The sequence below is a fragment of the Rhododendron vialii genome, chromosome 9a (assembly GCF_030253575.1).
Source record: "Rhododendron vialii isolate Sample 1 chromosome 9a, ASM3025357v1".
Classification (NCBI taxonomy): Eukaryota; Viridiplantae; Streptophyta; class Magnoliopsida; order Ericales; family Ericaceae; genus Rhododendron; species Rhododendron vialii.
In genome coordinates, this window is record NC_080565.1 from 28,249,013 (window position 1) to 28,264,620 (window position 15,608).

General features: G+C 38.7%; 2 protein-coding genes across 2 annotated transcripts; both read right to left on the reverse strand.

Annotated features, from left to right (window-relative positions):
- Positions 1-1,400: 1,400 nt before the first annotated feature.
- LOC131299766 (ethylene-responsive transcription factor ERF118-like) lies at positions 1,401-8,121 on the reverse strand. Its single transcript, XM_058325342.1, has 3 exons — positions 8,083-8,121; positions 2,303-2,380; positions 1,401-2,045 (listed from the first exon to the last, which is right to left on the reverse strand). The coding sequence occupies exons 1-3, from the start codon at positions 8,119-8,121 to the stop codon at positions 1,401-1,403; spliced, it is 762 nt and encodes a 253-aa protein (XP_058181325.1).
- A 4,529-nt stretch (positions 8,122-12,650) lies between these two features.
- LOC131301505 (ethylene-responsive transcription factor ERF119-like) lies at positions 12,651-14,588 on the reverse strand. Its single transcript, XM_058327849.1, has 2 exons — positions 14,148-14,588; positions 12,651-14,026 (listed from the first exon to the last, which is right to left on the reverse strand). The coding sequence occupies exon 2, from the start codon at positions 13,820-13,822 to the stop codon at positions 12,926-12,928; it is 897 nt and encodes a 298-aa protein (XP_058183832.1). The 5' UTR covers positions 13,823-14,026; positions 14,148-14,588; the 3' UTR covers positions 12,651-12,925.
- Positions 14,589-15,608: the final 1,020 nt, after the last annotated feature.

Sequence of the window (15,608 nt, forward strand, 5' to 3'; positions counted from 1 at the left end):
ATCTTCACCTAAATCAAGGGAGACTCAATTTTTACTTACATTTTGCCTTGCTATTTTCTCTCATTCAAATACACAATCATGTCATTATGAAACTTTTAATCAAAGTTGTGCTTAGTTTTTTGCTTGCCTATTGGAGTGCTTCATACCAAATGAAACTGTTACTGAAATTTTTTATAAAAGTTGAGTAAAAATATGAGTAAGGGCTGAAGATGATCTTACAAACTACGTTTTCCACCATAAAACTCCACTTGCATGCTTTACAAGCATTTACTACCTATATGCTACCAAAGAAACTTGAAAGCAATAAATAAACCAAACATCAAGTGTAACTTGAAGATCAAGTCCCCTTTCCATCCATAAAGTTGAGTCCAACAAGACCATCCCCAACCAACATCCATCGTCATGGATATAATCTCCCCTTCTTCATCTAAAATAATACTCTTTTTCAATCACCTTATAAAACTTTTACCTAACAATATAATATCAACTATGTTTTGGCACCAACAACTAAACTCACCCCTAAGAATGGCATCTTCCACTTTTTGTAACAAACTCCTTTTAAGTTAACATGATTGGCCTTGATGGCTTGGAAAGGCTCCTTTTGGATGAGATTTGAATGGTTAACAACCTATTTGCAAGGCACTGGACAAAGACAACAAAAAATGATGAACTCGTGGCCAATGGAAGGTGTTCAAAGGACATTAGGCTCATAACTATACGGTAGTTTCTCAAACGAACTTATATCCTCTAAATAGATTTGATACTTCGCTATACTTCACCAAATAATCTCTGCCTGCAGCATTCCAGAGCAAGTGTGGGTTCATCTTTTCCTGTTTTGACCTACTCTTAATTCGTTCTGCTTGTTTTTTAAGCCAGACTACTAATTACACAGCATGGCTATCTAAAGAGGGAAACCCAAGCTTTTGGCAATTTCACCACAGAATTACTTTACGTGCAAAAAACAAAAACTTAGATATGCATTTTGTGCCAATGGGGAAAGATACCCAGTATGCCAATTCCATTCACCCCTATTCCCCTAACAAACAAGATAGTAGTACAAATTTGAATCACATCAGCTAGCAAAATCAAAATTGCAAAACAGAAAACAAACTTCATGCTCTTAAACAGATGTAGTAAAACGAAAACTAAAATAACAAAAAGAACCTGCACAACAATTTTCCGAACGACTTCAACAAAGTTCAATTATAGTATTATCCAAGGTGATCATACCGAAAGACTAACCAACCAATCCCAAGTAATATACACGTGTACACAAAGCAAGAAGGCTAGACATAGCATTACAAGCTTCATAATACCAAATCCATACCAACCAAAAAAAAAAATGAAGACAAACGCAAGTCCACCATTAGTTTGTTAAAAGACCAGAGAGTGGTACACTGTTACGCCGCCGAGGTCCCCTCCTCCACGTCATCGCAAATCCTCAGGTCATCCATGTGACTAAACTTCCCCAACAGGAACCCGTTCTTGTCGATGATCATCGACGCAATCAAACCCAACCGGTGACAATCACCGGAATCCGTACCCGACACCGAATTGCTCGAATTGCTGCTACCCACGTCGACTGAGCAGTCGCTGTCGATCTCAGCTTTCGGTTTGGCGGCTAGGGCGGCCGCGTCGAACTCGAGCCGCTTAGCCAGGTAAGCGGCGCGGGCGTCCTCGGCGGACCCGAACGTGCCGAGCCAGACCCGTGTCTTGGTGAACGGGTTGCGGATCTCGGCCGCCCAGCTGCCCCAACGCCGCTGCCGGACCCCAACGTACGGGCTCCTGGACGGCCGGTTGCTGTTGTTGTTGCCGTTCGAGTTCGCCGAGACACGGTGCCGTTTCTTCGGGGGGATGAGTTCACGGGGGACCTTGACGTCGGCGAGATCGATGAGGCGGACCAGTCGCTTGTTCCCTGTCTTGCTGCGATCGCCCTCGTCGGATGAGCTGTCGGTGGCGTCCGGGTCGGAGTAGACTAGTCGGAGTTTCCTCATGATTTCAAACCCTAGCTGGCTTTGATCTATGGAGTATTCAAGTCCTAATTGCTATCTGTACGTGGGGTTAATGTATTTACATTATCTACGACTATATATACATCTGTGTGCCTAGTGTGAGGATGGAGAGCAATCCATATCCATGTTTGATGAGGAGGGAGAGAGAGAGAGAGAGAGAGAGAGAGAGAGAGAGGAAGCTGGAGATGGGGGAGGAAACGGATTTGTGCGGAGAATATGCTGATGGTAGCGTAAGGTGGGGGAGGCGCAGGAGATTATTATTAGGGCATGAGTAAATTGGGTTTGTTTACCTGAGTTGGGCTTGTGAGGCCTTGAAAAGGATAAGAGTTAATGGACTGGGCCATGAAGCCCAACCCGGCCTGGTCAATCTGTGATGTTCACCAACCCAATTAGAGGAACTCAAGACTATCTTTTTGCATCTTATTCTTTTTCTTCTTCTTTATTCTTTTTCTTCTTCTTTATAATTTGGGTCACAGCCAAGCAAAAGGTGGTAAAATTCCATTGAGATTAGGATCCTCAGAGGTCAAGTGTGAATAAGGATGACACTTATTGGATATAGCAGCCATAGCTTTTTTTAATCCTAAAGGGATCAAAATTTCCTGTGGGAGTTGGACTGTTTGTAGTTATCCACATAGAGTTAGAAGACTGGAGACGGCACAAAAGAGTCCTTCCTAGTTCCTAGGACCCTCAGGAACGGTTCATTTGTTCCCTGTGCTCGGTCTCGTAGACCTTGTTCTGTTTGGTATTTGGGTTTTGGACTTTCTCTCAGCGTCGTAAGGTCCTCAATAAATTTTTCCCTTAATCATTACTCACATTTCTCTTTCTATCTCTCTCCACTCAAAATCCAAAATCTAAATACCAAAACGAACAAGGTTGTAAGGTCCTAGCAGGTGCATTCCGTGTCGGGCTGTGACTGGTCTATTGCCGGTTCAATCGAAAATAACTCTCTAATTCCTAAAATAAGGGGAGTGATTTTGTTACTCCATTTTTTGTTAATGTCCCTCTTCTTTGTGTCTTTATTAGATGATTTCTTTTGTGAGAGAAGAGGAATGACATTAACAAAAAAATGGAAGTAACAAAATCAATTCCCTAAACTAAACTGACTTAACTTGCAAATTATTGGATAGAATAACCTTTTCAATCACTTTTTATGTTTAACACATTTTTCACTGATGACCGACTTTTGTGTTAAGGTTTTAGCCAACCATGAGCATTCTCCAAGGACTGCGATACTGTACGGCATGAAATGGAACCACAAATTAAGTATATTTGTGAACGGTGGAGGAATCGATAGTCCTATTAATAGCATCATACTTTAACTTTTGGTCTTGTTTTATTTTTTCGTATCTCAACTTTTGGTCTTGTTAAGAATCTATTCTTCTACTGTATTATTTTGTTTCGTCTAGCTTGTGGACGACTATTCTATATCCACGGGACACGGGGTTCTTTAATGTTTAGGCGTTTTCCACTCTTCAGATTAACAAACGTCCTTATTTTTTTTTATAAAAAAACAACACTAGATTCTTACTATTTTGAAGGAGGAAATGGATGCCAAATTACTAGTCTTGTTATTATATTGAGAAACTATTTCCCAGTGTCGTGCAAATTTAGCCAAATGAGAATCTCTCTTGATTATCGAAGAGAATCTATTCTCTGTATCATCCCAATTTGGCCAAGTAAGCATCTTTCTTGATTTTATCTAAAAAAATAAAAGAATCTCTATCAAAGATTCTTTTTCTAGATGGCAAAATAAATTACAGAATTACTGTTGTTTTTGTTTCTCACTCAATTGATCAGGATTCGATTTTTTATTTTTTATTTTGAATTATCTAGTACTAGCATATATGATCTGTCTTTAACCAGATCAGGGAAGAGAATAGATGAGGCGTACGTAAATTGATCCGAACATTCTGCCCGTCATTTTTACTGCAAAAATAACAAACCCGCATGCCCCAAATACAAAATTACTACATGTACCTTCTCTTGTAGTGTTTTCCATACAAAAAGTCACATCCGTTCTATCCGGTTGTTGTTTTCATCCTATATTCTTATTTTAAAAGGAAATTAAAATCTACACTCCCTTTTTTCACATCTACACTCCTTTTTTTGTCTTTTAACAAAAAAATTACATACACTTTCAACACTAAAATCCAAAAAAGGGAGTGTAGATGTCAAAAAAGGGAGTGTAGATTTCAATTTCCTTTTAAAAACTGTTTTTGCAAATAGTACTAAATATTTTAAGAGTTGCGCTATAAGTACCGACCGGCCGGGAGGGATTTCGTACCGACCGGCCGCGCCGGGCAGTCTCCGGCCACTGGACGGCCGATCCGAGCCGTCCAAAAATTCTAAAAAAAAAAACCGAGGGTTCTCTCGCGGGAATCAACGGCATCCAAGGTGTGTAGCTTGCTTGATCCGAGCATCCCTTTTTTGTGTATATACACGTATATACATATATACACGAAAAAGGGGTGTCGGATCAAGCACCCTACACATCTCGGATGCCGTTGATTCCCGCGAAAGGCCCATCGGTTTTTTTTTTTTTTATTTTTGGACGGCTCGAATCGGTTGTCCGGTGGCCCGAGAGGGCCCGGAGCTGCCGGTCGGTACGAAATCCCTCCCCGGCCGTCGGTACCTATATCATTTCTGATATTTTAAAGGGAAAAAAACTGTAATAGTCCTTGTAGTTAAGTGTTCGTGTCAATTTGGTTCCTGTAGTTATAATTGGCTCGATTTACACTCTGTACTTTCCATTTTGTTTCAATTCGGTCCAATTACTAACTTCTGTTAGTCCGCTGTTAGTCCTTCAAATAGCAAAATCATATGGCCCTCTTTTTTGGGGTTAAAACAGACACGTTCAGCTAAATAAGCCAATTTTCTTATTTTTTGTCCTTATTCAAAAAAAATTCGTATTTTTTAGTTTTTCGTCAATTTTTTGGGGGTTATTGCATCGTCATGAAGAGAAGAATCTAAAAAGTAAAAAATTATTATCGAAATTCAATTTTTTTTAATAAAGACAAAAAAATTGGCTTAGGTTTATTTTTCAACATTCCTAATCAGGAATCAGTGCATGGGCCAAGTGTAGGAAAATGAATGAAATGACAGGGCACTATTTTTTGTAACCACTTGGGCTGTTAAGTTATGTTTATTGTAACCTAATTGAGTGGTTTGTTATGTCTATGTATTAGGTTATGACATGGTAAATTTGGAACTGAGTTTATATAATATTCTTACTTTTGGACATGGTTATTTATCATGTTGTGACTTTTAGATCTATATCATGTTGTGACTTTTGGACATGGTTCTATATGCATTTTCAGTACTATGCAGAAAAATAAGGCATCTCAGTATTTGTCCACAAGTTGAACATGTAGACAATATCAGTGGTTATGATGCCTCATGGCTGATCATGAAAATGCTGAATTCGAAGGCAATTTTTTGTAGAAAATTATAACTAACTTTCTTCCCAAGTGCCTCATTATCAATGGAGAATGGAAGAATGAGCTGTGTTTTGGTTTGGATGTATATTAGGGCAAGAGGGGAATGAGTAACCCTATTCAGCTAAATAAGCCAGTTGGCTTATTTTTTGTCCTTATTCAATTTTTTTTCGTATTTGTTAGTTTTTCGTCATTTTTTGAGAATTATTTCATCGTCATAACAAGAGGAATCTAAAAAGTAAAAAATTACGATCGAAACCTATTTTTTTTGAATAAAGACAAAAATAAGTCAATGAGCCAATTTTTTCGTCTTTATTAAAAAAAATTAGATTTCGATCATAATTTTTTACTTTTTAGATTCCTCTCATCATAACGATGCAATAACCCCAAAAAAATTGACGAAAAACTAACAAATACAAAAAAAAAAATCAATAAGGATAAAAAAAAATAAGCCAATTGGCTTATTTAGCCGAACGAATCTATTTTAATCCCAAAAAAGGGAGCCATATGATTTTGTAGTTTAAAGGACTAACGGCGGACTAACAGAAGTTAGTAATTTGACCAAATTGAAACAAAATGAAAAGTACATAGTGTAAATCGAGCCAATTACAACTACAGGGATCAAATTGACACAAATGCTTAACTATAGGGACTATTTCAATTTTTTCCTCTATTTTAAAAACCCGTAGTGTTCAAACAGTAAGTCTACACACAGATTTTTTCACATAAATCGGGCACAGATTATAGTGTGGGCACATAAATCGGGCACAGAACAAGGATCATAGTGTGGGGCCCACTACAGGGATCATAGTGTGGGGCTCACTACAGGTCTCATACAAATGATCCAAACTTTTCATTAAATGTAGAACAATTTTTCAAGGGCCCTGGCGAAAAATTAGGTCAATCCAATGCGCTATAAGTATTTGATCCAATCATCTAACTTTTTATTATTCGAAAATCTTAATGAAAAGTTAGATGATTGGATCGAGCACCTATAAATATCGAATTGAGCTGATTTTTTGCAAGAACTCATGAAAAAATATTTTACATTTAATGAACGATTTTGATCGTTTGTATGGGACCCTTATTGGACCCCACACCATGATCTGTGCACGATTTGTGTGCAAAAATCTGTGTGTAGCAGCATTGTTTTGTAAATTATGACCGCAATGCCCAATAGACCCGTTCAATTTAAACCCGTGGATTGAATTGGTCCAACAAATATATTCAAATGATGATTTCAAGAATATACAAATGAGATGAGAAAAGTCATAAAAGATACTGTACCTTGCAAACAGTGATACAAAACAACCGATTGGGACTAGCTCATTTGGTCAGGACTCTTGCATCTTATTAGGAGATCAGAAGTTTAAGTGGGCTGCGTGTGGGAGTTCTTCCCTTAAAGGGCTTTTCTTTCTTTGTTTGTTTTTAGCCTTATAATGAGCTTATTTATTGTATTGGTTGAGTTGTTGGGCTTGATTGTCTCGTGGACTCTCATAATTAATGTAGTTCATGAGTTTGTACTCTATACTTCATATCTGATGATGTAAATTGATCTTTCCTACCGATTGAAAAAAAAAAAACAGTGATACAAAACAATGGGACAACAAAAATGCCAAACCATCCAAACACAAAACCGAACACAATTCCTCACGCGTATGTGAAAGGTTGTATTTGGTGTTGTGTTCGAATGATTGTGCAACTAGCATTTTTTAACTAAAACAGGCAAAACTATACGATTTTGAACCAAGCAATATATAAAACACAGAAATGATACAGGTACAGATATAAATCTGTACCAGCGAGTACATACGCTTTTTTTTTGGCATGTTTTGGGTCTCAAAAAAATGATCGGACCCGCTCATTTTGTTTAAAATATTTTTTTTATGGTCTTTGCAAAAAATAAGCTCAATCCAATATCAGTAAGGGTGTTTACAAAACATCTAACTTTGCTTTAGAATTCAGGCAATAAGCTGAATTCTGTGGCAATGTTGGATGTTTTGTAAATGCCCGTATCGATACCGGAATGAGCTTACTTTTTGCAAGGACCATAAAAAAAGTATTCTAAACAAAATGAGCGGCTCCGATCATTTTTTTGAGACCCAAAAAAGCATTTTTACACGGTGGTAAAGATATTAGCACCACTGATATAAAGGGCTAACAAATTTTTTCTGGAACAGGTGTCCAGCCTTATTTGACTACTGTGTAGAAGATACAGTTATTTAAATTATGTCAAACAGAACATAAACTCATAATCATACAAACCTTAGTTGACAGTCTGTTAAATGAAAAAAAAATTTAAAAAAAACTGAATAAATAACTCTATTCAAAGGAAAAAATTATCAATCGCATTTTTTGCCAATGTAATTGACCCCTAATTTCTCCTATGAACGTGTATGAAAGTGGCCAATTGAGCTCACCCGAGATTTTCTGTACCAAAAAATTGGTGTACCTTTAGATCGTGATGTATTGAATAGTTAGATTGCGGAATTAATTTACCGTATGGTGGTAATTAACTCGCACGGATTCGTTGGATGGAGGGTGGAGGCCGACCACACAAATACTATCATTTTCTGGGTATCTTGGACATTGTCCAAACAATATTTCTCTGTGCTTTCCATTCACTTTTCACATACCTCTAGCTGAAAATGGACCCGCACTGAGTAGTTAGACATGTTCCGGTAAGCATGCAAACGAGTTGAGCCGAGCAAAATTTTAGAATATTTGAATTCGGATCTTGTTAAAAGTTTAGTTTGTTTAGCTCAGGAGTCAGGACCAACTCAAGCTTTGGATTAGATTGGGCCCAAATAGTCGATCGAGCTGAAGCTTGATTGCTATTCAAGAACTAGAGCTCGATTTAAGTAATAAATGAACCCCTGTAAACGAGTCGTGATCATACATATAAGTTGAGCTTATCAACAGGAGCCAGGTTAGGATTAGCTCAAACTAAATTTGTTTGCTAAAAAAGCTATATAAATATAAACTTCTCGAACTTGACCCGTTTTAATGAACAACTCGAGCCTCTGGTGAATAAGTGGATTGGGTTTGAAGCCATAACATAAGCTAAGAAAGGTGATAGTACTCCTATTCAACACAAATCCCATCAAATCTACAGATTGAATTTTTAATCGTACTTTTAGTGCTGTTGAACGATAATTCTTCAATGATTACTGACCACATTTGAATTGGAGTACAAGTTTTTGTTTACAGTCATTTACTGTATTTCAAGTGAAGTACTGTATTATACTTTTTCTTTTATGAATCTTGTAATTCCAGATCTTGTGCTAAATCTAACCGGCATTACTAATTTGGGGTAGTTCATCAAAGGTCTGATTTTGGGGCGATGGTGAGGTAACAGGTGAAATTTAAGGGGAAAAAATTCCATGTTTTTGGCTCAATCGGTGTTGGATTTTGGGGCGATGGTGAGGTAAGAGAATAAGAAGCCACGCAGTGTGGAAAAATTGAATGGGTTTTGCGGCTGCGTCCAATTCGATCAATGGAGGGAAAAGTGGTATAGGGGTTATCGGCAAGACTGTTTTTGTTATAGACGGTATTGAAACCTGTTAATTCGCAGTTAAAAAAGAAGAAGAAGAAACCTGTTAATTAGTCCCCCCCAATTACTTTCGAACATCCAAAATAAATGCAAGAGGTGTTTTTCCTTCTTAAACCCCTCGTTTTTCTCTCAGCTTCTTCTTCCCGCCTTCGCAGTGTCGCACCCTCCACCCCGACTCCTCTAAAATTTATATTTCTCCTCCTCCACCAGCACAAGCAGAGGATATTTTTGAAGTCTCCGACAATTGTAGCTTAAAAAACCACACAATGTCGAGACGGCGAGGGCGAGGAGGTCTAGGGCCGGGTTGGGGAGGGGAGATGGAGGGAGTTAGGCCTTGTTTCGCAAAGGGTTTCTAAATAATAAGTAGTACTTATTTGCTATTTTCAAACTTAAAAATAACGCCTCGATAATTTAGGTGTCTAATTAAAGTTTAACAAAGTTTGAGTGTCTATTTGACATTAAGGTTAAAGTTTGGAAGGTATTTTGAATTTTTCTTTTAAAGAAGTTTGAGTATTATTAGCTTTTTAGTTTTCACCACACAAAAAGAAAGGGAGTATGAGCCTAGCTGGCTCATAAGGTATGTAATCGCATCATCACTCACTATACTGCAACTTTCTTTAGGGTATGTTTGGAACTTTTAGAAAGGAAAGAAAAAGAAAAGAAAGTGTGGGGAAAATGTGAAGAAAATATAAGAGAAAATGTACAGTGCTTTAAAATTTTGTTTTCCTATTTCCTTCTCACTTCCTTTCCAAAACTTTGTTTTTCTATTTCCTTCTCACTTTCTTTACAAACCAAACAGGGCAAGGCAATATATATATATATATTTTTAATTTCCTTTCTTTTACTTTATTTTCCACATGTTCCAAACAAAGCCTTAGTTCCCATTATCTGAGCAAACCAATTTCATTTTTAGTTACCATTTATTCTAGCACTATTCGTAGCCTATGTAAATAAACCACTTCTAGGATTTTGTTAATGATTACGGAAATTTTTAGAATCTGTCAATAAATTAAAGATCAATTTTGCTAACAATTGTCCATCTATAGACCCATTAATGCCAAAAAAAAAACTAATTCATCACAATTGTCAATAAACATTCATCAATCACTTTTTGTAATTAGCATAGTTCCAAAAATCAGTATATCACCCACCCTTTTTCCAACTAGTGTATCAGCCACCCCACCCCTCGAAAACAGTCCCCACAATCCACCTATGTGGCCCAAGAGACTATTAAAGGAGGTAGCAGGAGCAGGACCAGCTGGTTATAGAAAGAATATAAGTTACCAGTGTTCGATTTTTAGGGTCTAGTCGGAAGAATGTTACTTCTTGCCAATTTTCTAATCATGACATGGACGATTTGTCTTTGATCGGAGGGAGAAATAGATTACTTGAGGTGGGCATGGGTTGGTCCGACACCCCTTGCGAAAAACAAAAAAACAAACAAAAACAACTGGTAGAAGGATTGAAGGAAGTGCAAGTGGCAGGGGGCAGTGAAATTGGAAGACAGCTATGCATTACAAAAAGTCCAAAACACTCATATCCTTAAACGGCCTCATGTTGCAGATATGCTTTTGTTTGGCGTTACACAACGCTAACAGTAATGAGAAACGCTATCAAAATATCAAGGAAGTTGATTTTCACGCTCTCCTTTTATTTAAGTGCGCTTCGTATTTTGTCTTCATTCATGTAAGATTATAAAATTATCCTTCATACACTTTTTTCCATCATACATAAAAGGGTAATTATGTAATTTCATATTATTACAAAAAAAGAAAGAAATGCATTTGGATGATAGGAAAGTGTAAAAATCAATGAAAATTGATTTTCGCGCTCTACTTTTATATACAAGCGTTCCATTACACAGGCGCCGTACAAAAGTGGAGCATAAAAATCAGCATCCAAAAGCAATTCCCAAATATCAAATTAGCACTGCTAAGGCCATCCACAGTGGTATAATCAAATGTTAATTGTTTTTAAAGTTAACAATGTTTGTGCAAAAGATGGCTCACAATGGTATAATCAAACTTAGCAACATCCTTAAAAATAATCAAATTTTAAGTTTTGGATAACCAAAACTAGCAACATTTTTCAATAATCAAAAGCATTTTTAAGCTTTGGATAACCAATTTTAGGCTGTGAACCCCTTATTTTGGTTATGGACTAAAAGCGACCATTGTGAACCTCAACATTGGTAAGCTTAACAACCTTTTAAATGAATAATCAAAAGCTGATGTGTCAACTTTTGGTTATCCATTTTTGATTATACCATTGTGGATGGCCTAACAACACAGACAATTTGTGCACATATTTTGTTGTCGGGCCCATCACGGGTCCCACCGGTGGACCCCACACAAATGATCTGAGCTTTTCATTAAATGTAAAATATTTTTTTCAAGAGTCTTCATGAAAAATCAGCTTAATCTGATACTTATAGATGCTCAATTCAATCATCTAAACTTTCATTCAAATTTTCGGATAATGAAAAGCTAGATGATTGGATTGAACACCTATAAATATCAGATTGAGCTGATTGAGCTAATTTTTCGCGAAAACCTTGAAAAAATATTTTACATTTAATGAATAATGTGGTGGCTCGGAATACACGGACTCAGGCCGACTCCGAGGCATTTGCTGCTTCCAGGGTTGGTCCCTAATGCCTGCCAATGTATGCTCCGGGCGATGTTTTAAAGAGCTCGGGCAACCAGCAAGATGCTGCTCGATATATCACGCGTGACGACGTACTACGCATCAGATGTAACCCTCATCCTTGTGCATCCAGGACCCTCGGGCATGTACGTCATCATGACATAAGCCGAGATGGTTACAGCATGACGGTTGTCATTGGGACTGAGCTAGCCATGTGCTCCGCAGCGGCCTTATCCCGTTCGTCGTCTCTGACATCACCCGAGACGATTACTCGAGCGTACCCTCCATTTGCTTGCTCGGAGGCCAAGCAAAGCTACGTCTATAAAAGGAGAGGGACTCTAACCTAAATGAGATAGACCGTTCTATCCTAACCCTAAACTTATACATTTCTCTCTAGATTTTAACTTGATCTTCGGAGGGTTACTCGACTTCCAGAGCCCTAATGACTTGTTGCAGATCCGGTGGCGGACGCACGAAGCAACAGAGGAAGGAATCGGAACCCTCTCACGATTTAGATCCCGACAAATCAAAATCTTACAAATAACTAGCTCCACAATAAAATCACAGAATGTCTGTGCGGACAGACTTATTGATATGCTAATCCTACTACGTAACTAGTAAATAAATGGATGGTCCACCCGTGGTCCACGATGTAGGGTACTTTAATGTGTACTTTTTGTACCACTAAAGATTCTACTAGACTGTAGCTATGCTGCTGCTACTTGCTAAGGGTTAGGAGTAAAAGAAAAATCAAATGAAAGCCAGCCATTGAAAAACCAACAACCTTCGGTAGGAGTAGTTACTTACTTTCAATCATACCCATGAAATCCTGCGAAAAGACATTTGAGATTTAAGGAATAGTTTCATTCATCGATTCCAACAAACAATTCTCAAGGAACTAGATAATCATGAATACCTACAGTATAGGCTGCAAAATACTCCAACTAGACACAAACACAAACTTCGTATGGTAGATCAAAAAGGAGAGAGGGCAAAGAAATAGTGTGAGCAAAACTTGTAATGGTAAAATAAGCTCAAGTCAAGCAACATTTCTTACTGCCACTTTCAAGGAGAGAAACAAAGACCCTTTGGACGGCTCTATTAAGTAGCAAAAGGAAAATCCAAGGACTTCTCTCCATACAATTTCAACCAACAAATTAAACTCAGCTCAAAAAGCCACTCAAGAACTTATTTTATGTTCTTGAGACTCTCTAAAACTATATACTATAATAGTATATCTATATAAAACCATATTCCTACTAGCTGCAAAACTCATTGAATTAGGGGATTAAGCCCCCATTGAGGGGTTCATCAGCCCAGGCATGCTCTTCATCGGCGAGCTCGAAATCGTAATCCGGAAGATCGCTGGGCTCACTGTCGTCAAACCCTGCTAATTTGACATCGTCAAGCCCACGCAAATCGCCCAACATGTTACCGAGATCATCAAGAAACAACGAATCAAAGTCCATTCCCAGATCAAACCCATCATCATCCCCAATTTGACCCATCAATGCCTCCTCCTCCATGGGCGCTTGATCAAGATAAGTCTCAGCACCCGCCAAATCTCTCACTGTTCCATAGGACATCCCGTCACATTTCCCGTTTAGGTTCGAATTCGAGGCCGATGCCATCGAGTCCAACTCGAGGACCGAGGACGGGGACGTGTGGGACAACAAGCTCTCGGAATCCTCCGAGCACGCCGCCGGGGCCACGGCTTCGAATTCGAGCTTCTTCGTATCGTAGGCCCTGGCGGCTTCCTCCTCGGTGCTGTAGGTGCCCAGCCAGACCCTCTTCCTCATGAACGGGTCCCGAATCTCCGCCGCCCATTTCCCCCACTTCCGCTGCCGGACGCCCTTGTGTTTCGAACCCGTCGACAGCCGTCGGCTCGGGTTCGAAACCCCTCTCTTGCTTTTCGGTGCATTTTCTTTTTCTTTTCCTTTTTCCCCGTTGTTGCTGTCTTGGCAAGAACTCTCTGTTTCGGGGTCTCTTTTAACGGGCCGATTCACAGGGGCGAAAGGCAGGGTTATTTCGCGGACCATGCGTTTCGGTCCGTACGGGTGGGGATTTGACTCGTCGGATGAGGAATCCGTAGCGTCCGGATCGTAACAGATTACACGGATTTTCTTCATCTTGGTGGTTTCAAAAGCGGAAACTGACTTGTTCTTTGGTTTCGCCATTTTCGGCTGACGTCACACCCCCAAATCTTGGTAAGTCCTTGTTTGGAAACCGGAAAAAGGAAAGGGAAGAAGAAGGAGAAAAGGAAAGGGAATCACTAATCAAGATTATAGAGATTTAACCAGTGAGGCCGTCTCAAGAACAAGAAGAGATAGAAGAAATGCTTTATGTGAAAACCCCCAAAGAACTCTACTCCAGAACAAGTCCTGCAAAAAAAAACAAAAAAACAAAACCCAGTTCAAATCAGAACCCGAAAAACGTTAAATAACACAAAAATTAAAATAAAAAACAAGAAAAAAAACATGTAAATGGGGAAAATATTTGTACCTCTTTGGCCTCAAACGCATCGAAACAGTGGGGAAAGACAGGTGGGTTGTCTGCTGGGGGAGACAGCAGAGGCGTTGTCGCATGCAGAGAGCGGAGAAGGAGACGGAAGAGGAGGAAATCCAGAGCTTCAATGGAGCCCCAATCGCAACCAATTCAGCCGACATAAATCTTCTCACCTCTCTCTCGCTAAACCCCTCTGGTTCCAAAAGGGAGAGAAATTGTAAGCGATCGACGGATATAAATAATGGACAAGAAGTGGGAGCGGATTAGGAATCTATGGCTGCGATTTCTCTGTCTCTCTCTCTCTCTCTGGAATGGGACAAAGATCGGATTATGGTTATTCTCGATAGACCCACACCAGTGACAAGTGACAACGACTGTACACCCCCGAGTGAATGAACGAACGGGGTGTGTTTCTACTTAGAGAAAGAAAAAAAACAACCATTGAACAGAGACACATATCTCTGTATAAATACTATTTCCTCTGTCCCTTTTTTAGAGTTCAGTATTTCATTTTGGGCTGTCCCTTAATAAGTGTCCATTTTGTAAAGTTAATGGGTAAAAGTTGGTGCATTGTCTATTTTGGCCTTAAAAGTAGATTCCTTTTTGAAAAGTAAGTGAGTAAAAGTGTAATGATGATGGGTAAGTTGGGAAAGTGGAGGAAAAAGTTGATGTGAAAGATATAATGATGATGTCTTTTTAATAAGTTAGAGTTACGAAGCAGGACACTTAAAAAGGGACGGAGGGAGTACTATAAAAAATTTAAAAAAAACCGTGGAGATAGATATTAATGTTAATATAATCGAATATCAAACAGAAAAGGTTCACACAATAAATATACACGTACCTAGCTTGTCTCTCTCCTTCTCTCTCTACTGTGGTAGTAATTTACTCTTTCTCTATCTCTGGTTTTATTTTGATTTCTTTTTAAGACCGGAGCCGGTTCACCTTTTACACAAGCGGTCAAAATATAATAAGGGAGTATTTATAATTAGTAATGCTACACATACAGCATTTATGCACAGATTTTGTGCACAGATTTATTGTGGGGCCCACTACGGGTTCCACAAAAATAATCCGAGCCGTTCATTAAATGTAAAACAATTTTTCAAAGGTCTCCACAAAAAATCAGCTCAATTCGATACTTACAGATGCTCGATTCAATCATTTAACTTTTCATTTGAATTTCAGAATAATGAAAAGTTAGATGATTAAATCAAGCACTTATAGGTATCGGATTTAGTTGATTTTTCGCGGAGGCCCTTGAAAAAATGTTTTACATTTAATGAACAGCTCGGATTATTTGTGTGGGATCCGTAGTGGACCCCACAATAAATTTGTGCACAAAATCTGTGCATAAATGCTGTGTGTGTAGCATTACTGATTTATAATGCCCGAAAAATGAGAAATTTTTCAGTGGCGGGTGGTTATGGCCATGTGTGTCCCTGTGTGCATTTCGAT